The 23,779-nt window shown below is 35.3% G+C and overlaps 1 protein-coding gene across 2 annotated transcripts in view; it reads right to left on the reverse strand.

Annotated features, from left to right (window-relative positions):
* LOC123553019 (RING finger protein 17-like) overlaps positions 1-23,779 on the reverse strand; it is a 108,742-nt gene that overhangs the window by 40,187 nt on the left and 44,776 nt on the right. For both annotated transcript variants that reach the window (XM_053541765.1, XM_053541766.1), the window contains exons 9-23: positions 22,283-22,450; positions 21,402-21,450; positions 20,307-20,442; positions 17,645-17,716; positions 16,237-16,376; positions 15,454-15,567; positions 11,732-11,893; positions 5,559-5,712; positions 4,721-4,805; positions 3,879-3,950; positions 3,110-3,263; positions 2,621-2,733; positions 2,330-2,432; positions 1,821-1,996; positions 622-684 (exon numbers count right to left, since the gene is read on the reverse strand). In XM_053541765.1, the coding sequence (XP_053397740.1) occupies positions 622-684; positions 1,821-1,996; positions 2,330-2,432; positions 2,621-2,733; positions 3,110-3,263; positions 3,879-3,950; positions 4,721-4,805; positions 5,559-5,712; positions 11,732-11,893; positions 15,454-15,567; positions 16,237-16,376; positions 17,645-17,716; positions 20,307-20,442; positions 21,402-21,450; positions 22,283-22,450 (1,761 nt within the window). The remainder of the gene's footprint in view (positions 1-621; positions 685-1,820; positions 1,997-2,329; positions 2,433-2,620; positions 2,734-3,109; positions 3,264-3,878; positions 3,951-4,720; positions 4,806-5,558; positions 5,713-11,731; positions 11,894-15,453; positions 15,568-16,236; positions 16,377-17,644; positions 17,717-20,306; positions 20,443-21,401; positions 21,451-22,282; positions 22,451-23,779) is intronic.

Raw genomic sequence — 23,779 nt, forward strand, 5'->3', positions numbered from 1 at the left:
CCCTGACTTTTCAAGGCAACTGGCAACCTGAAGAAGACAAAGTGGCTTCTTCAGTGCAAGATTTTTCTACGATTTGATCAAGAGATTTAATTTTTTGCTTAAGGAGATCCAATTCTGAACCAGACATAGATTTCACAGTGACAAAACAAATATTCTTAAACATTTAACGGAGATCAACTACAAAATCTGCACTGTATGGTGTTTACAAAGTCTTTTCTAAGATTTGACCTTTGAAACAAGATGACCCAATTTCAAAGACTGCACGCAATATTCTTGCCAAGTTTCATTAAGATTTGGCAAATATGGTGACCTCTAGAGTATTAACAGTAAAATGGTAATAACAGAAGACGACCAACACAAGGATATCATAACAGCTCAACACAGCTCAACTTCAGCACTATCTGCTCAGGTGGACTGTTATCTACAATGCAAGAACTTTATATATTATCTTGCTGAAAACTGCACATATTTACTAATCTCTAATCTGTAGCTGTTAAGGATTCTCATGTTTACACATTCTAGTTAAACACCTTTCCTAAGCTCAGTTGTAACTGCACTGGATTGACTGGAATTTAGAATGGTTAGACTATCAAACACAATAAATAGTTAACCTACTCATACCTCAGTAGTCCAGCCTTCATTAGCATTTAGTGGCTCAACATCTGTTAACATACACTGAATTGCCTGAAAATACAGCAACACTTTCTTAAGTCTGAGTCTATGAAGATAAAAAAAAAATCTTATGTTTTTTGTGCCGGGTTTAAAGTCATAATTACTGCAAATTTCCAGATTGTTCGACTGGAGGAAGATCTTTGTTGTTTCTATTTGTTCATATTTTCAGTCATGGGGCTGGAACTTTGGTAGGACCACTAATTTGGACATCAAGGTCTCACAAAGAGTAGTCAAATTTCAGATGCATGCATAGCAAAAATAATCTGAAATGAATCTTAATTTCAAGATCAATTTTATGTTAAGTTGGTACCGTAGATACCCATGTATAATGCGCAGTTTTTTGACCCCCGGGACCACCCCCGAATCGTTGGTGCGCATATACACAGGTATAGACAATTTTCCAACTTCAAAACAAGTTTGTTACCGATGTTCGCCATTTTGGTAAAGGGAAACTACTCCCCGCGCTTACTGTCTCCGCTAAAATCTAAGATTGCCGTTACGTTCCGTAAAAGATCGAATTGTTTATTTTTCTTTCAAACAAAATTAATTTCATATAAATTTAAAAGTATTTTGACGAAAGAAATGTTTATAAATTACAAAAATTATGTTACTAATTAAAGATCGAGAATTATCTTTAACCGAGATCAAACTGTGAACAACATAATTGACACGAGGTGACACGATGATTGCCGGTAATTACTGGCTTTATGATCGTGACAAAAAGACTATCACACCTTTTGTTATCAGTTTAAATTGAGAAGCTCATGTCATTTTGAAAGATACCATTCCGAAATATTGAATCAGCTGCTATTTATTTATTCAAAATAGTGAATTAAAAAAGGTAAAACAACAAATATAACAATAATTTACTGGTTTTATTTTCGAGAAAACGAAAATCGATAGTACCGTGAGACCAATGCTGCTCTCCGCCGTGGAGATAAAATTTATTACCGGTGTCGATGTAAACTCTACTTTCGTTTTCCATCCACCTCAAAATTGACCAAAAAAAAATTTTTTTTTTCCCCCCAGGATTTTGGACTAAGATCGGGGGTGCGCATTATACACGGGTGCGCATTATACACGGGTATCTACGGTAGTCTTAAAGAACACAAGATTTACCCTAAGCATAGATTTTCTGGACGACTAACCTGTGCGGGGAGAACAAGGAAAGAGTCTATAATCTTCCTTAAGTTGAATACATGTACTGTCTCCTTGTTTCCATAATCTATATACTGTACAACTACATCCTGGTGACCTGGCAAGTCCACGATCTTTGCTCTGTACCATAATCCATCCCCACTGAACTGTGATACACAAATCATACCTAGCAATACAAAGAACACCTAAATTAATTCAAAGAAGCTTACAGTTTGCTGTCAGACTTAATTTAGTCATGTATTAACTTTATGTGGAGAAGGTACAAACTAATCAACTTGGAACAATTTTTTGATAAGCAAAATCTGTACATACAAGGCACTTGCCTACTGAAGGACAGGTGATTAGCTAGGTTGCTAGGGATTTTACGTTTATTACATTATTTTGATGAATGACATATGATTAACAAGATAGCTATTATTTATGAGCATACTTGTCAAGGTATCTTTCACCTGTTATTGCACTTACAAACAGGTGATAAACAAGGTGTATCTGTACTTACCTACAGAAGGACAGATGATCTGCCAGGTATCTTTCATCTGTTTGTTGTAAGTATCTTGTATATGTGCCATCATTGTTGCTAAGTAATTTGTCTCATCTCCCAACTGAAATACATTTCAAAGTTGAATTTAGTAAGTAAATCATCTTGGCTTACAACTTTAACATTTTATAGTGGAGAAAGACAATACAGTCCCTTCTTATTATAAACTGAGCTGACATTGTTAGAATCACTGACCTTTTCATCATCTTTATAACTACTATGACACCAACATTTTCTAGAAATTGTTTATACCTCTTGAGCATAGAAACAGTCTGGGGTTCCAGCATAGGTTACAATAACACAGTACGTTTGACCTTGTTCCATAGGGGTTGGGGTAAGGTAATTTCTCTTTGGGGCTGGAGCACCTGCAAAACAAAAACATACACTATGACATTACATGTAGTCACTAAAACATCATGATATAACCAGTTCTAAACATGAATCTCCAAAATACCATTATTTCAAAATAGTTTCATCAATATTTATTTCAAAGACAATTTTACATAATTAATCAGTTTAATTTTTCAAATGCAATTTCCCTTTCTTTCCATACTTTTACTGATTTGAAGTATTTAAAATCAATTTCTAAGCTTGACTTTCTTTTATGTGAGTAAAGGCACCAAATTTATGACCCCTTGATCAATAGATCTGCACTCTCTGTTTTTAGCCAACCTAGCAGACTTACAGATAATGTAGAGTTCAATTTCAAGTGCAGTAACAAGAAATGGGACACTAACTTACCTCCTGGTTCAGGTAGACTGCAAGGAGATTCAAACCTGGCAAGGTCGAGGAACACCAGTGCGTCTCGCACAGACATTGGACGATCATCTACAATATCATCATCTGCTGGTTTACACAGATCTACATACATTATGTTGTTTACTTCACGTACAATCTGTAAGAAATTGCATATTCTATTGTTTACAAATCATAAATTATATACTTAACTTCACATGCAATCTGCTAGTATCTGTATACTTTATTGTTGACAGCTTCTTTTTACATTGTTTATTCAACATGCAATCTACAAGTAACTGTATATTCTTGTTTTTTAGTTGTACAATATGTTGTTTACTTCATGCATAATTACATATTTTATTGTTGCTATTTTTACACTTTACAGATTATTTGAAGTAAACTATGTACGAAAGATTCCTGTTTTTCTTGATAAGAAACGTGATGAATGCAATTCAGATTTTTGTTACATCTCTCCAGGTGCTACCTGTGAGCTAGGATTCAATAGATGCACAAACTTCTTCTCTGTGAATAATGACAACTGTTATGCATAAAGCCAATCTCAAGGACAAATAACTTTAAACTGAATGTGTCTGTCACATAGAACATTCACTTTACTTGTTAAACTGGTAACCAAAGTTCCCACATAAAGCTAGTAAGGTTGGCCTAGTTCTTCACTGAAAGGTAGCATATTCAGTTTTCTCAACCTACAAGTGACTCTTTTGACAATATCTTAAAAAGCTTTTTCACAAGAATTGTTCACAATAATACTTACTGTCAGCAGCATAACCTTGCTTTCTACCATTTTAGCAAATGTCTGAACAGCTTCTACAGACCAGGTCCCATCCTGAAACACACAGGTGCTTTATTTCCTGGAAATCTAATTGTAGGCTACAAGCCTTGTAGTATTTATTTGGTTTTTATACTTCAATTTATCATTTACTTAATCAAACCAAAATGTATAGTGTATTATAATGGAAATATGTCTTGCAGTATTAGTTTCTATAACTGTCTACATGAACAGCTATTGTTTGACAATGCCACAGCCATCCTGTAGGACAGGACTGTTTGTGCAGACAGGGGAAAAAAGGACATCAATAATTTCTCATCAAATTTCAATCAGCAGCTAAATGCAATTATGACTTTCATTATCTCATACGCTTTTGGATAATTGTGTTGCTAGAATTACTAATCTTTCTACTTTATTCGTGGTCAATTAATGTAGGTTTTCTTCATTCTTACCATTACTAACATATAAAAGTGTTGCAATTTCTAAATCCATTGGAGAAAGTACTAAATTTATATGATAAAATAGTAGATCTTCTTGATAGTTCCTAACTTGTCAACTCTGGAGCTGAAGTCTAAAGCTGCAGTACCATCAATATCTGACAATCTATCTGAAAAAGATTCAGTCCTCCCATTGGCCATACTGACCTTGCTACATGGAGTCAACACCAGAATGTGCCAACAGTCTGGTCACACCTGTGTATGATGATTATGGCGCTGGAGGCACCATTTGTCTATCAATGGAAGCCATACTACCGTAATGGGCATTTTCAAGAGTTTTTTTTTTACTATTTAGAGAAAAATGTTGAACAATATTAATATTAGTTATACCTTAACCTTTGAAGTAGTGTTAAAAAGACAACACTCTATTGCAAACTCAGGATGTTTCATAAACTTGGCTTGCATATTCCTCAATCTGTAAAATATTAAAATAAAATGTATTATTTCTGATGACAAATGTACAAAATGTAAACTGACAGAAGCATCACTGTCACAGTATTTAGTAAGCCATATCATACAATCTAAATGTCCTTGTTTCTATAGCAACTACAATTACACAACACTCAAGGTTTAACTTAGGAATGTACTTAAAAGCATATATAGAAGTAAATAACAATTCTATTGATGGTGATCATCCAAAGGCAGTATCTGCAGTTCGGTGCAAAAGCGTTCTTGAAATAAGTTGTATCTGTAAAATTTCCTGCGTTTTCACAGCACTTTTAACAGTTAATGGTACTGTCCAAATTGAAAGATGCACAAGTTCATTATACAAATTTAGCAGGGTAAGGGTTAAACTATTTAACTAGTGACTTCTAAGTGTGACCCCAACTTTGGTCCTAGTGACCTGGTTTACCTACTCTGTTTATTGTTTTGATGAAATCAAAACGCTGATTCTAAATTAATGAAAATCTTCCCAGTAGTTAACATGATAGATGGAACTGAAGTAAGTTATTTGACTTTTACCCTCCTATAGTATTATGACCTTGAAATTGAACCTTGTGACCTGGGTTGTGCTTTCTGCATATAGTCTTGATATGATATCAGTCTTATGAAGCTCTTCCAAGTGGACAAGAAGGTACAAAGCCAATACAATGGATAGATGGACCAACAGACAGACTTGGATGACTCCAATATAGCCTCCATATACAAAACATGAATTAACACCAACCTTTGCACATTGACCACTTCAGTATTTCCATAGTCTATGTAAGATATTTCAACATTTGTGTTTTCAAATTGCCCATCTTCTGGCTCCATAACATGCTTGATACGCCCCCTATACCACAGGTTGTCCAATGAATACTGAGCTAACACTATGTCATCTAAACAAAATACAAATATCAAAATTACACAAAATAAGTTCAGAGGTTTACTATTTGTATACTTTCAAGTCACACCGACACAATTTAAGATCATATGGCAACCTTCCAGTCTTTGACAGTAGAGGAAGACCCCAGGTGACTCACTGGGCATTATTTTCAGGCACAGGAGATTAGGGTACCTGGGTAGAACCACCAACCTTCCTAGAGCCAGCTTGATGCCTTTCCAACATGGAAGAATTCTATACTCTAGGCAAGCATTTAAACCTGTATCAGTAACAAAAAAGTTATTTTAAGCCAGCAACTTTAACTACTCAGCCAAGGATGCCCCTGTAATCTGAGGATTTAAACAGATATTCTCATTTTCAGATTAAGCCCTTCAGCCAACACTGGAACTATTTCTGTTATATAGTAAAGGCCTTTTATGAAAATAGGGGAAAAAACTCGCAAAGAATTGATTTTTGGTGTAAGCATTCTTAAAGACGTATGTAACAACATACTAAAAGTATAGAAAAGTATCATGGTGCAAAATGCATTTTTAGGGTAAAACGTTAAAAAACATAATTGAAACTATGAATTTCTGGAATCGACCCATAATAATTTTGAAATTTTGCGTGTTAGTAGAGAATTATAATACAAAAAAAAATTAAGCTCAAGATTATTTAAAAAAAAACAAGATGGCCAGCAAAATCCAAGATGGCCACCATTAAATTTTCATTATACAGGAAACCGTTTAAGTATTTCAAAAACTTCAAATAGTGTGAAAGATGACCAACATCATTGTGCATACATACATTTTTTATCAAAACGCACCAACTTCAGTCTTAAACAAATTAAAGATGGCTTCCTGATTCCAAAATGGCCGCCACAAGATTATTTAGGAATACATACACTGAATAGGAAAATGGCTCTAAAATAGTTTGACTGAAATATTTTTCCTGCATCAAACATGATCATCGCTTTTCTTCTGATTTTTATTCAGGACTGAGGATATTCTTCAAGAAAATGTAAGTTACAGACACTTAAAGTAGGTCCTGATGTGTTCTGCAGTCATTAGAAATATGACAATTTTATCTAGAATAAAGAAGAACAGTTATTCAGTGTGCTGTAACATACAAGGGCATATTGGTAAAAAATGAAATCTGGCCACATGGGAAAGGTTTTCTTTGACTAGAATTGATAAAAAATGACAAAATTATTGCAATTTTGCGTTAACTGTTGATACATCACAAAAATATCACAGTCTTAATGTTTTGGTTGTACAGTATTGTTTCTCAAAAACTGCACATTGGTATTCTAATATTACAGATTTCTAGCAGTCAGAGGTAAAACCAACATATTTAACAGTTACTGCTTAAATGTGTAATTTGTATACAGATCCGAGTAGAAAATTACAAAACAGGGCAAAGTAGGCTACAGTTATGATAACTGATTGAAAATAATGTTGTGACAGCTATTTTGCCAAACTTTGACGAGTTCTCATACGTTACTGAAATTACCATAAAACCTTAGACCCTATTGGTATCAGACTAAACCTTGTGTTTTTACATGCATCTGGTTTGTTTGTACATTTCAAATGAAACTTGCACAATGTTTAGAGAAACAAGTATACCTTATAGGCATAAAGACACTAAAGAGGCAAATGGTAGTCTCATAATGGCGGATTCATATAGTCCTCAATTTTATTTTTGGCTCTGTAGAGCTATTTTCCTTATTTTCTTTTCAATTCTTGCTGAAGTCACATGTCAAATCTATGCTTGACATGTTAGTAGCATTTTCATATGAAATGATAACACTACAGTACTTGTCATGTATACTTAGACCATACACCACCCTCTACAATTTAAGGGTCTCATTCTTTAGCTGATTTAAAAAATGTGTGTTTGACTGAAATATTTTTTTCTGCATCAAACATGACTCATGCTTTTTTCTTTATATTTAGTATTTGACAATATTCTGCAAAACAATGTGAGTTATACAAATTTAAAATAGGTCCTGATGTGTGCTACAGTCATTGGAAATATATGAATTTTTTGTAAAGGATAAAGAAAAACGGCTATGAAGTGTGTTATAACCTTTACCAAGAACATAAATTGGTAACATTTTACAAAAATTAGCTTTGCAAAAGCAAAGAAAACTATATCATAACAACACTTCCACGTAGCATATTTATATCAATATTATGTATGTCATATTAGAGTTATATGGCCCAGGAGAGTGCCTATGCCTTTAGTATCTTAAACATTGTAATGGGTCCAATCACTAAGGTGACAATGTCTCAGACTAACTGACAAACTACCGGTATGTAGAATGTCCTTTGTTAAAACATGTAGAGCTAGTGAAACCATATACCTCATATATATTTTCTTTCTCTAACTATCTCGCCTAACTGATTTGTGTTCCAATATTTCATAAATAATTGCATTTTGACGGATATAAACTAGCTATTTTTTTTTAGGGACCAGACTGTCAAAAATAAATATTTAACATTAGGTAAATAGGCATTTTCTCGAACAATTTAGGGGCCCAGCCCAAAATCTATTTAGCCATGAGCTACTGGGCCCCTGCTAATTTGTATCCCTGGTTATGAGCTAGATAATTCAGGGATCAGGCAAAAATCACTCAATGCTTCGAACTAACAACCTTCAACTAATGATAATCAGCTCAAACTTCTATAGGCTGGGGATGCTATACTGACAGGTCTTTTTGTTGAAGTTCCCATCAGACAATTTCTTTGAATGGACAACATACAAAAATAGAAAAAATGGAAACTCCACAGGTTGCTCAACACAACAAACACGAAAATGTTGCAGGCTCGGTTTGATTGAGCCTGTTCATGAACGGTAATGGAAATACATGCTACCGTCCACGCCCTCTAGCCCGGGGTTTAGCAGAACTCAACATTTGCACATGCTAAAAGTGCAAAAAGTAATTCAGAGACATCCATAGACGTGTTTTTACATAGATGTTCAGCCGATGTTCTCTTACTTGAAGTTGCAACTCAGTATGATTGCACTGACTCTTGGATGCCATTGTTTATATGCTATAACATATAGCATTAAACCACCATATTGGTATGAATGTTGAACCCCATTTGTGAGCGGGAACTCTCTACTGCTTCAGAAGGTACCAAACCAAACGTCTCTCAACTTTCCAATGCTCAGCCTGTATTTGCTATTGTCTATCCCGTAATGGTTTAATTTCTATGTGCTGGCTCTAAAGCTCGAAACCTAGTTACAATACTGCAACACTTTTTTAGTCTCAAGTCTTCTTTTATGTAATTTATCTGTCATTTACCTGCTATTTCAGTGTAGCTGTAATAGCTCATTTAAGGTGTTTGGTTAAATTTTAAGTTGAATCCTCAGTGTGTTTACATCAGTCGCTGGATAGAAAATGACTTCATTGTAATCTGTCTTATTAACTTACCTATGCAGAGATGTATTTCAATTGCAACTATATCTTGTTTCTGATAGGTTCAAATTCTAATATATTTTACAACAAGAACATGGGAACTTGCTCTAATAAATAGTTGGTTCCCTTTTACTATTGTATATAACATCATGTAATTAACCACATACAACACACTAAAAAGCTGTTCTTCTTTATTCTATATAAAACACGTATTTGCAATGACCGCAGCACACACCAGGACCGATTTAAAATGTAAAATGTCTGTAACTTACATTTTCTTACAGAATATTGTCAGTTCTGAATAAAGATATATAAAAGTCGGGGTCATGTTTGATGCGGGGAAATATTTTCAGTCAAATACTCAAACTACAAAATTAGCTAACAATGATCGAGACTCCAGATTGTAGAGGTGATGTATGATCTAAGTATACATGGCAAATTCTGTAATGATATTATTTCATTAGGAAAAGGCTACCTACAGATCAAGCATAGATCTCTCATGTGATTTCAGCAAGAATTGAAAGAAAATAATGAAACAATACCTGAGGACTATTTGAATCCGCCATTATGCAACTATCATCTATTTCGGGCCATATTTCTATTTAGTGAAAACAGAACTGTAAACAATTTCAATGTAATTTTTCCCAAAAACATGATTATCAGATAGGAAATGATCCTACTAAGAAAAGATGGGAAATGATCCTACTAAGAAAACAAATACTTGAACTTTTATATGTTTTGTTAGTAAATAAGGAAGTTATCGCTGTTTAACGATAATTTCTACTGCTGAATGACTCAAAAAAATTGTCTGTATACATTTTTGTACTTCACCATTGCCCCATATTGAATCTTCTGGCAGTATGTTTTCCATCTTAAGCTGCATATAACAATAATCAATTTATTGTGTGTAAAAGCAAGGATATGAGACAATTTAACATAAAATCAATGATAATTCTGGTTTAAATGTCGTTTTTATGGCGGCCATATTGGATTAAGGACGCAATCTTGCTTTTTTCAAAATTTCTAATTAATCTACGTTTTGTACAATATAGTAATCTAATGTTGTGCCAAATTTGGATCTCTTAAGATGCATAGTTCAGTTGCTATGGGTCGATTCCAGAAATCCACAGTTTCATTTATTTTTTTAACATTTTTACCCCAAAATAGACATTTTGCATCATGTTACTTCCCTATACTTTTAATATGTTGCTACATACATCCTGTAAAATACTTACACAAAAAATCAATTCTTTGCGAGTTTTTTCTTTTATTTGACATTTCGGCCATAAATGGCCTTTACTAATACTCAAATTAAGATTTTTAGAATGACTTGTAACTTCATGAAAAATCTTGAGAAAAGTCACACTCTCGGGACCAAAAGAAAAGTAATGAGAAGTACGGAATAATTTGGACAAGTACAATTGCATACCAAAAGTCATTTCAGACACGCAAATTATTTCAATTTTGTCCTGTAGGAAAGTTCTGTTTTACGACGTTTTGACGACGAGTAATTTCCATACTGTGAAACTGTTTGACCAATTACGAAATAAAACCATTGTCCGATATTAAGTTTTCACTCTAGCTAATTATTTCCTTAACTAAATGCACGCCTGCAATGATAAGCAATTCAAATTAAAAGTTCATAAAGATGTTTGATATAAACATCCAAATTTAACCCGCTAATCATTTCTTAAACGAAAGATCATTATCTATTTATCACGATCTCAGACTGTCATTTAATCCTTTGACTGACAGGTATGTGATTCTAATGTGTGTCAAAATAATTGCTAACCAATAATTGTTAAGCAATGGAATCACAGATGAAACTACAGATATTTTTGAGAAAAGCGCATGTCTCCCACAACTGCAACATTGAAAAATGTCTGGTTTCTCTCGATGACTTTGATGAATGGACCCCATTGAAAAATGTCTAGTTTCTCTCGATGGCTGTGATGAATGGACCCAATCAGTAATTCAAGGGCCATAATTCAAAAGTGCCTGTGCGGATTTGGCTAGTTATCGAACTTGGCCGAGGTCTCATGGTCAAACACATTTTGTTCAAGTTTGGTGAAGATCGGATGAGAAATGTTCGACTTAGAGTGAGGACAGAAAGACAGACAGACAGACACACACACAGACTGGAGTAAATCAATATGTCTCCCACACCACTGTGTGGTGGGAGACATAATTATCATAGAGGCACAGATTTTCATTAAAAAAATAACTAATTGTTAATGATGTGCGGTTTTTAGAGGTAAAATTGCATTGAAATAAGTCAATTTTTTCGAAAATATCGTCCATTTTTCAGAACTTGGAAGTTTCTGTATTTAGAAGTATGGCATTTATAGAAAACAGGAGAAAATCAGGACCGGAGAAAACTGTCTGGTTTTTCATAAGTTTCCAGTTTTTGGAAGGTCCGGTATTCGTAAGTTCCAATGTACCACTTAACCAAATCTGGATGCCAATAACAATAAATGGTTTAGTGCGCTAACTCTATTTGCTCTTCAAATAGTCAAGCTAAAAACATACAAACATACTGTGCCTTGGTAACCCCAAAACTTCGCATCAAGTGCAAATTAAGCACAATAGGGTATACACAATATGATCTTACCTACATCTACCCCAGTGACCATATGGTGTTTTGTTGAAAGACTATTGCAGAACTGCTGGAGACTGTGAGACAATACTGCTATCTTTGAGGAATCTCTCTTCAACTGTACCATAAACTTACATGGACTCTGGATATGTGTCACAACTACATTCTCATTTTGTCCTGAAATTAATACAGCTTTAAATATAACAAGCTATCAGTAACACACGTAGACTCGCAACCAAAGGTCTATGACAGCCTGTAAAAAACTGGCTATTTAGTAATCTACAAGATTTTTGAAAATAAAGCGCTCATCATAAAAACTATGCCCATAAAACTATTCATTCAATAGTACTCAATTCATAGTAATATCAAATTATAATTATGGTGACTACACTTCCGAACAAAAATCGAAAGATTACATTTTAACAAGAGGTATTCCTCCTATCTATTTTGAAATTCCTAGCCCAACCTCAATATGTTTCAAATAATCTGAAACACTACATTATCTTAGGAGTCCAACCTATCAATTCACTAGCTCTAAAAACATATCGGTATCAACTGGCTAAAATTCTCATTTTTCTCATTTAAACCTTTTTAAGATTTAAAGGGTGACCTTTTGAGTGAGTATAATAGACATGGTTCACACAGACTTCAGCTGATAAAATTCCAGAACTTATGTCAGTTTTCCCTAACATTTTACACTGAGAGACCACATACCTTTCATCAGGATATGAAGCTAACAAAATAAATATGAGCCGCACCATGAGAAAACAAACATAGTGGGTTTGCGACCAGCATGGATCCAGACCAGCCTGCGCATCCGCGCAGTCTGGTCAGGCTCCATGCTGTTCGCTTTTAAAGCCTACTGCAATAAGAGAAACCGTCAGTGAACAGCATGGATCCTGGCCAGACTGCGCGGATGCGCAGGCTGATCTGGATCCATGCTGGTCGCAAACACACTATGTTGGTTTTCCCATGGCACGGCTCATATATATTTTCAAACACAGTTACAATTACAGTTATAACAAAGCTGTCACTATTAGTGACAAATGCCCATGAAGTGTGCCCCAGAATGCTACAGTTGTCTGCGCAAAATATGCCAGAATAGTTTAGGTATGAATCATTTAGTGACCAGATGCTAAGGGTTTGGGTCTTGCGCATGACACGTCATCTCAATTCAGGGAATATTTATGCCAAGTAATTTTAAAATCCCTTTATCGATGGCAAAGTTATGGACCGGACAAGAAACAATGTTAACCTTTAACCTCTATTAAAGTGTGACCTTGACCTTAGAGCTAAGAGTCTGGATCTTGCACATGATAAGTCATCTCATTATGGGGAACATTTATGCCAAGTCATTTCAAAATCTCTTGATGAATGGCAGGGTTATGAACCGGACATGAAACAGACCCTGTTAACCTTTGACTTGTAAGTATGACCTTGACCTTGGAGCTAGGAGTCTGGGTCTTGCGCATGACATGTTGTCTCATTATGGTAAACATTTATGCAATTTTAATATGCCCACCTCCGGGGGCATAAAAAATTGAAACACTTTCAGCCCCAGAAAACTAGAGCTGTCACAGGAGTGATGAATTATACCCCTCAATATGGCCTTGTCACAGAAGTAAGCCAATGTCAAAGTCCAACCTCAAAATCAATAGGGGTCTGATCTGCTGGTCATGATCAACCTGCCAATTAAGTTTCGTGATCCAAGGCCCAAGCGTTCTCAAGTTATTGTCCAGAAACAATTCAACTGTTCCGGGTCACTGTGATCTTGACCTTTGACCTACTGACCTCAGAATCAATAGGTGTCATCTGCTGGTCATGACCAACATTCCCATCAATTTTCATGATCCTAGGCCCAAGTGTTCTCAAGATATCATCCGGAATCAGTTTAACTGCTCCGGGTCAATGTGACCTTGACCTTTGACCTACTAACCTCAAAATCAATAGGGGTCATCTGCTGGTCATGACCAACCTCCCTATCAACTTGCTTGATCCTAGGCCCAAGCGTTCTAAGTTATCATCTGGAAACCGTTCAACTTTTCCGAGTCATTGTGACCTTGAACTCTGACCTACTGACCTCAAAAGTCGAACTTTACCTGTATTTTATGATGTTACATCTGTGTACCAAAACTTATTTATTTTCATGAGTTAATGTCCGGAAACCATGAAAACCAACGGACCAACAAGCTCACTCCTATATACACCTTCAAACTTCGTTTCTGGGGGTATAACTATCCAGGATGCTGACTCGCACTAATCGGACTCCATACCTCGTTCAAGGTTGTTTTATCAGCATTTTTGCTAACTGGACAAAAGTTAACAAGAGCTGCCACAGGAGACAGTGCGCTCGGCTATTTCGATGCTGGATAGTGAAATTGGGCACATCTGAGGAAGCTGTAGCTGCCATTTAAGTGTTTAATGACTCAAATGTGGATGAAATTCTATGTAAAAAGGGGATGTAACTCATAAAATTACTGAGTTACTGACCTTGTGTCATTTGATGAGGATACTAATTTAAATTTTAATCAAATTCATAAAGTAATGACAAAGATATAGTGAAAGTGCACCACAATTAACCTGAAATTCTAAGTAAAACGGGGCATAATTCATGAAATATTGGTCCAAGAGTTATTACCCTTGTATCATATGATGTGGGTGATGATGTAGTACAACTATGCTAAGTCTCAATCAAATCAAAATTTGGTAAAAACAGAGATAAAGTGAAAGTGCACTGAAGCTTTAACCTAGAAGTTTAAGTAAAAAGGGGGACAACTCATAAAATACAGATGTCACAGTTATGGCCCTTGTGTAAAATGATGTAGGTGATGATGATGAACAATTATTTTTTAGCTTTAATCAAATCCTTCTGAAATAACAGAGATAAAGTGAAAATGCATCAAAATTAACATAAAATTCTAAGAAAAAAGGGGGGCATAGTTCATGAAAATTGGTGCCAGAGTTATATACCTTGTGTCATATGATGTGGGTGATGATGTGGAACTACTATTTTAAGTCTGAACCAAATCAATTTAGTAATTACTGAGATAAAGAGAAAGTGCACCAAAACTTTAACCTGTAATTCTAAGTAAAACCGGGGATAGTTCATAAAATATTGATGCCAGAGTTATGATCCTTGTGCCATATGATGTGGGTGATGATGGGGAATATATATTTTAAGTTTGAATCAAATCCATTTAGTAATTACTGAGATAAAGAGAAAGTGCACCAAAACTTTAACCCGAAATTCTAAGTAAAAAGGGGGGATAATTCATAAAATATTGGTACCTGAGTTATGACCCTTGTGCCAGATGATGTGGGAGATGATGGCGAATAATATTTTAAGTTTGGAGCAAATCCATCAAGTAATAACAAAGATAAAGAGAAAGTGCATCAAAACTTTAACCAAGGTGCGGACGCGGAAGGACGCCAACGCTGGGTCAAGTAGGATAGCTCTTCATACTTCGTGTTGTCCAGCAAAAAATACTGCGTATCTATCTTGTTATCACTTCCAATAACTGTTAAGAAGGGTTTTCAAAATTGGAAGTTTTCAAACTTCAAGACTTTTTGCAAATAAAAATTTTCCATGACTTTTCCAGGTCTGTGCGAACCCTGACAAGAGTTTTACACATAACATGATATAAGACCAATCTAAGCTAAAATTCATACAGAGTACAAAATGTAAAACTAAAATAAACATTTCTCCTTCCAATCTTATATCACAGAACACTAAGTACCTTTGAATTTTTTCTTCTTTGGTAAAGATTTCCTCGCAAATTTTGAAGGCTGGGCAACTTTGATAGATTTTACAGATTTTGCTCCATCATCTTCTAACACAATCTCCTGCTCCTCTGTATAGAAAACATGTATACTTAACCTTTACACTGCTGAATTTCTAAAATGGACTGGTCTATTATTCAATTTGGGCAGTACCATTTATTATTCAAAGGGATGTTCCTAAGAATTTACTGACTGAATAGTGAACAGTGCAGAATCACCAGCTGCCAGCAAGCTAAACGTTAACTATTACATGTATACTGCAAATAATATCTGCAAACAAGTTTAAAATTCAAAAGCCTCCATTTTTAAAGTTCAATGCAATTAAAATGTACAACTTTATCATAGAAATGGAAATTTTTTGAATGCTGAGAAGAGAACCTATTAGTATTATACTCCATCCTACATGCAGAGCTGCTTTTAAAAGTAATGCATTCCATTAGCAACAGCTGGTCAAATTTGGCATCAAAAAAGCATCAGCATTGCTAATTTTTCTAAATGCATTAAATTAGCATCAGTTAAGACAAATCTGGCATCAAAATAGCATTAAATGAGCATTACTTGAGGCAGCATTAACATTATACTAGGTGAATAATACATGTTATAAACACCCTATATTGTTGTTTATTTCATACCAGCAAGAACTTTCATTATCAGATGCAAACACTTGGGTAACCAGAACAATCTTTATAAATTATTATATATTGATAAAACATCAAGTCTAGAATATAAAATGATCCTACCTTCAATAATGACATCATCTCCCTGTGATGTGGTCTCTGACGTCACACTCTGGTAATCTGACCCAGGTGGTGTTGTCACACAGCTGTCTGTGTCCTCCGAGAACTTTTCTGGCTTATCTCTCAGTGTGAACATTGTAAACCTGAATGTATGATTCTACCAATTTACATTCCCCATTTAGCTACATTACTTAGTTTCTTGTTTATTATTTTGGTTTTTAAGTTATACATAAACAGTTCAAGATGTACGGCCACTCTGAATCTGACCACTGATATTTGTCATTTCTTGTTTTATGTTTGAGTTTTAATTTTACATTTCTTTTTGATAAGACGTAAAGCTGATTTTCACTAGAAAATTAAGAAAACTATGTATTCTGTTGAGAGTTTCTGAAACATCTCTGCACAGTTTTTATAAAGAATTATGTAAGAATAATGATATGCAAAATTTGTTCTTGACCACTTTGACGGAGACAAAGTTAACAAGAGAGCTATTGTAGCCTTAAATCGCTCACCTGACCAAAACTATATGTTTGACACACTGCATCATGAATGGCAACAACTGTGTTTATGAAAAATGTGCTGAAGGGCACAAATACATGACTAAGAAAAGAAATTAGGACTTATGAGCCTGTGCCCTTGAAGATGCCACTTAATAAATGTGTCACTAAGACATACTTTTATCACTGGTATGAATTACATGTAGCATGAAAACAATGCAGCAACCAAATCACATTCTGAATAGAAAGGATTAAGGACTCAGTGCAGCATAAAAAGATATTTATAAAAAAAAAATTGAGAAGTATTAGTCCTTACAACTTTAATTATAATCTCAATTCTAGTCCATTCCTGGTTTTAGTATATAGCTCTATGACCTACTACACTAATAAAATCCACTCCACTCCACACCACTCCATGGATTAGTATATGCTTTTAGGCAGACACCTGTTTGACCTGTTGCAGAGGTCACATTCAGGTCAAGTTAAGTGGTCAGAAATATCAAAATATAAGAAATTCATGTCAGAGATCTTCTACTTCTAGCTCTGGCGGCCCCTATAATCTGTCAAACAGAACCATTTGAACAAATGTAGGAGAGGATTTTACAAGGATGCTACAGACCAAGTTTGAAGACAATCAATCAAGCAGTTCATGACAGGATTTCATTTAAAAAAAAATTTAAAAAAAATATTTTTAGCTCTGGCAGCCCCTAAAATCAGTCAATCTTAACCATTTGAAAAATTCTGAGTTTACCTCACAAGGATACTTCAGACTAAGTTTGGTGATCCATCCCATGGTTCATGAGAAGAAGTTAGCTAATGCAAGACAAAGGACGACAGAGTAAGTACACAGGCCCATCACAATAGCATACCCTGAACCTCTGGTTCAGGTGATCTAAAAATGTAATCATGGTTACCTCTGTGGCACTGACCCACAAATAGATCCATACTCTTTCAGCAGTGTGTCAACTGAGGGACCTTCCATAAATCTGCAAATTAAAGCAAAAAAAAACAGGTACAAGCAGGCCCAACTATTTTCAACAATACCTGCATCTCTCATCCCTTTGAGTTTAGACTCTCATTATTTATAAACCCAGCTTTCTAGTACGCTTTCAATTGAATTTGATACACTTACTGTACAGATCAGAAAAAAAAATCTTTTAGGCCAGATCACTATATAGTCCTACCTATCAATCATAAACACAAACAATCACAGCCCAGCCATCACAAAGTGAGGCTAGAGTATTTCGCAAACACCCAACTAAGAACATTTCACACACAGCCAGGCAAACACACAGCTAGGTTATGGCATTACACACAGCCAGGCCAGGTATTACACACACAGCCAGATTACGCTTTCACAAACAGCCCAGCTAACACACAGCAAGATTAGGAATTACACACACAGCCCAGCTGACACACAGTCAGGCTAGAGCATTACAAGCTGCCATGTCAGGACATTACCAACAGCCTGGCTGTGTGAGCATACAAACACAGTACAGCTAACACACAGCCTGGCTAGGACACTATACACACAGCCAAGCTAGGGCATAATACAAAGAGTCTGGCTATTGCATTAAACACAAAGACAGGCTAGGGCATTACACAGAGACCAGATAGTGCATTTTACATACAGCCTGGCTAACACACAGCCAGGCTAGGGCATTTCAGACATTGGCAATGGCAATACACAAGGCCATTTAAGGAGAGAGTTTCAAACAAGCTTGGTTTTTTACTCAATCCTTCATGTTGTAATTATGTAACATTTCATGTTGTAAATATGTATGAATAAAATATTGTTTAAACCAATACACAAGGCTTTCTACAAACTGATTGGTTCACATGCTATTTCAATTATTTCTTTCTTACAACTTTTCCTTGCCCAAAGCACTGCTTTAGAGGTGCAGGCCTTCAAAATTACATCAAATTCTTTAATATTATAAAGTGTTAATCTATGTTAGTAGTTGTAAATAAAGAGTAAAGGCAGAGTCAGTGCATTTTAAGCAGTATCCATTTGTAAAAAAAGATTTGAGTTGTATAATATGTTGAAAAGCTGCCCACTATGTATGTTATGCCAGATAACGGCCATATCTCCATAAATACGAATTATTTCAAACCATTTTAAGATTTAATTTTAAAATCGGGCATTGAGATAACAAAATAAAAATTTGAGTTATGACTAGTTTTTAAATTTGGTTGTATTAGTGTTTTCAAATTTGGTAGTCTGTAACCTAATGATTCTTTTCACTATTTTTTACTCTGTGGTAGATTTAAGTAACACTTCTGGCAAAAATTCCATTTGGTTTTTCAAATACATATTAAACCAGTCAAATGGCAATACTGTAAATCAATGGGGATGACAGAAGAGGCAAATATTATTGTTTGGATGAAACAAAAAAACTGGCATAAAATATTTATTTATTTGGGTTTTATGGCGCACCAACACAGTATAGGTTATATGGCGCCAAACAAATTTTAGTTCCACATCTCATTTACATCGAAATAAAAACATGAGGTATGGAATCAAAATCTGCACACCTGCTGGAATCACAGAGTTACTGCAAAACCAAGTGTTAAGACCCTATTAGTCGCCTCTTACGATCATGCAAGGGTAAGGCAGTGGTTCCAATTCTTTTCATTCACAGATCGTCCCAGAACCACATGGGGTCTGGCATAAAAGACTTACTGAATATCATCATTCATGATGCACATAAACGCAACCCTTATCATGCTGGACACGACTGATTCTGCCTTTGCGACCAGTGTAGATCATGAGCAGCCTGCATAACCATGCAGTCTGATCATGATCTGCACTGTTAGCTATTCAGTTAGTATCTTTTTGGTAAGCACCCCTTTTAACAGTTAATGATACTGTCCAAATTGTAAGATGGACAAGTTCATTATAGAAATTTAGCATGTTAAGGTTTAATCAAATTCTCAACAAAAAAAAATCCCACAAACAACCCATGAAGGGTCCAAAATACACACATAAAAAAAAACAACAACAAAAAAACACTTGATAAATGGAGATTGTCCTTTCCATGAAAAAATCTGAGGGGAAACAAGACTTTACTGTAACATACGTAGATCAAAATACAGAGAATTGAACTTGAACACTGTGGGCATATAAAAATAGTCACATTTTCACTTTTATTTTCTTTCTGTTTATCTTCTGCAGACATGGTGTTAATTTAGGGTGAATAAATTCCAGATGAACCATGAGAAATCGAACCTCAGATTCATGTCTGATATGTTACCACACTACACATGTTGCTAGCCCACATAAAGGCTTTTTTCAAATTCAAGTCTGGGTAGATCCAACAACCTTCTGCAAGCCAGCCGTGTGATTTCCTCACATGGAAATATTGTACACCAAAAACGAGGTTTGAACCGAGTGGCAAAGGGGCAAGTAATTTCAAGTCAGCAACCTTCACCCCTTGGTCAAGGAGGCCCAGTTTTTATTTGATATATATTTTTGAATTTGATGTATGTCTAAATAACTAAACTGTCATCACTTGTTCTACAACATAAATCCTACTTTATTTTCGACTTTTTCATTTTTCTATTACATATTCTTACCCAATTTTTTCAGTAGATTCAGTGCTTTCAGTGAGTTCTATGATACACGGAATGTCCTTGGCATGTGCCAGTTTTTCTAAAATCTCCTTTGCATTCACTATAACCTCATCATTGTTGTTCATTATTCTGTGAGCGGCTGAAACAACAATGTCAGTAAAATAAATGAAGTTTGCATGAGGAGCATTGGTTGTTGTGTAGGGTTTAAGTCATATCGGCACATGGTACACATTTCCTGCTAAAAATGGTGAAGGAAAACCCTGCATAATTTCAGGTATGGGCAGACACCTGGGTCTAACCACTGACCTTTCATTAGACAAGATTGATGGCTTCCTCTCATGGAAGAACTCTACATCCCAAGCAATAGTTTGACACATGGCACTTTATAACAATACCTCTGCAACATGCTAAACCATGCCACCAGTGTCTGACCAATGATGTTGTTTTTGAGGTTTTCAGTTTAAAGGTGAAGATGATACAAAGGCCAAGGTCATCTCTATATAGAAGTCACTCAGTAGGTCTTGTGACAAGGTTTGTTGAGTGTGAGTATGAACTAAATTCAGTCATTTATGTGGGTTATAGGACCAAACATGTTATCAAGGTTTTAAGTTTAAAGGTGAAGGTAATATGAGGGTCAAGATAATTTATCTATAGATCAGTTTGTAGGTCTTCCCACAAGGATTGTTGAGTTAGAGTCATTAATGTGGGCTGTAGGCAAAAAGGTTAAATATTGTATGGATGGACAAAGAGACGGGCAGTTCAAGCACTATATGCCTGGGGGCATAAAAAAGTATCACATGTGAAAGTAATTAAGCAAACCATGCTACAACAGACACAATGACAATTTACTTTATAATTCTACTTACAACATGTCAGGTTTAACATGTTGTAACTTGTCCTTTTTTCACACATGCCAGTTTTTTAAGCAAATTTTCCTTTTCGCAATGAGAAAAACTAGACTTTGACAGGTTTATTCTATCCAAACTGAAAAAAATCTTTCCCACCTGTATAAGAAAACCTGTGAGGTAAAATGTAAGACTTCCTTGTGTTACATTTAAGACACTACAAAACAAGTGAGTACTTGTGCTTCTTTCTTACCTTTAATTGTCTGGTCCAGCTGTTTAAACTCATTATGTAAGTCACTTCTCTGAAATGGGGCAAAATGCATCTAAATGTACTGTTAATGCTAATGAAAACAAAAGTTTTTAACATGCTTTGTTTTGATGGTGAGGCTGAGGAGTTGTTACAGTTGATTTTGTGTTGCACAATCTCCTGCACATGACCTCCATAAATAACGTGATTAATATTGGATCTTGGCAGAACAACAAAGTTAATGGTGGATCCTGGCAGAACAACAAGATTTATGGTATTTTTGGCAGAACAGCAAGTTTAATGGTGGATCCTGACAGAACAACAGGGTTAATGGTTGATACTGACAGAACAACAAGGTAAATGGCAGATCCTGGCAGAACAAGGTGAATGATGGAACCTGACAGAAAAACAAGATTATTGGTGGATCCTGGCACAACATGGCTAATGGTGGATCCTGGCAGAACAAGGTGAATGGTGGATTGTTACAGAAAAAGATTAATGATGGATCCTAACAGAACAACATGGCTAATGGTGGATCCAGGCAGAACAAAATGGTGGATCCAGGCGGAACACTTACATCTATGACATCATTATCAATCAGTATACAATTCATTATTCTAGGTGCATTCATATGTACATAAAAACTTGTGATTCAAAAGATGAATCCAATTCTTTCGCTCTGAAACTTGATGTACATGTATATGAATTTTCCCCCAACTTCACCCCTAACCTCCTCCCATTGAAAAACAAACAAACAAAAACACTGTATAGTATCATTTACATAATAGCAGCATTTCAAACACATCATCAATCTTTGTGAAATAAACATTTCATCTGAATTATTCAAATTCAATTATAACAAATTCAGATTTAAATCAGTATCATACCAATTTTTCTATAGGTTGCAGCCCCTCCCTGACCACATGAAGAACCTGTTGTTCTAGTGCATGTTCCCTGATCTGTAATATACCATGGAGGTGCTGGAAGTGGGCTCGAACATCCTCCAATACTCCAGACATCTCTTTCTTAAAATCTGGTACCAGCAGTGGAAATTCCTGTTTACAGTTATGGACAGACATCTTTACAAGTGAAATATTGACAAATAAAATAATACTATTCACATGAGAACTTTGTACCTAATATACTGTTCTTTCACTAGTTTTTTCCCCCAGACAAAGTAACAAACAAGAAACGCGGCAATGCCACGAAACCAGGTTTTCAACACTTTTCATAAGAATAAACAAGAGTGCCAGAATGTCACAATATACGCCCGTCACAGCAAATTTCTTTACTCTAGCACCTGTATTTGCAGATGTAATTTTAATTATGTGGTTGTTTAGTAATCATTGTAATTCTTTTGATTTTCTAAGTCCACAAAAAAACTCCTTACCAGGTAGAGATACCTTAAAATACACCTAAAATTAGAAAGTAACAATTATGTTGTACCACAGAAAAGTGGTCTTGGTTTTTCCCTACGGTCAATTATAAAAAAGTTACAATATAAGTTATTTATAGTAACAACTAAGGGAAGTTAATCTTAAAAAAAAAAAAAAAAAAAAAATACAAAAAAAAAATTGTAAGTCCACACAGAAATCCTTACCAGGTAGATATTTATCAAAATACACCTCAAAATTGGATGTAACATGCATGTTGTACTACAGAAAAGTGGTCTCGATTTTTCCCTACGTCTAGTAATGAAAAAGTTACAATATAAGCTATTTATAGTAACAACAAAAGGGAAGTAATTCTAAAGAAGGGAACTGCGCAAGACACTTCGTCTCATGATGGTGTATAATTGTGCCAAGTTACATCAAAATCCCTCTATGCATGAAGAAGATATGCTCCGGACAAAGTTTTCATTCTTGTATCCTTTGACCTCTAAGTGTGACCTTGATCTTAGACCTAGGGACCTGGTTCTTGTGCATGACACTCTGTCTTATGATGGTGAACAATTGTGCCAACTTTCATCAAAATCCCTCCATGCATGTAGAGGATATGCTAACCCTAACCCTAACCTTATTTTTAGTAACAATGACCTTGACCTTGATCCCTGAAACCCCAAAATCAATCACAAGCTACAACTTTATATAAGTTGTCTATACACCAAGTTTCATCATGATAGCTCATTCCTAAGTTAAGTTATTGACCGGAAACCCTTTTTCTACTTTAAGTAACAGTGACCTTGACATCAATCCCAGCCTTTGTCTTGATATAAGCTACATACATACCAAGTTTTATTCAAATATCTTTACTGAAACAAAAGTTATTGACCAGAAACCCTTTTTCTATTTTAAGTAACAGTGAGCTTGACCTTGACCCCAGAAACCCCAAAATCAATCCCAGCCTTTGTCTTGATATAAGCTACATACATACCAAGTTTTATT

Source organism: Mercenaria mercenaria, chromosome 4 (genome assembly GCF_021730395.1).
Source record: "Mercenaria mercenaria strain notata chromosome 4, MADL_Memer_1, whole genome shotgun sequence".
NCBI classification, from domain to species: Eukaryota; Metazoa; Mollusca; class Bivalvia; order Venerida; family Veneridae; genus Mercenaria; species Mercenaria mercenaria.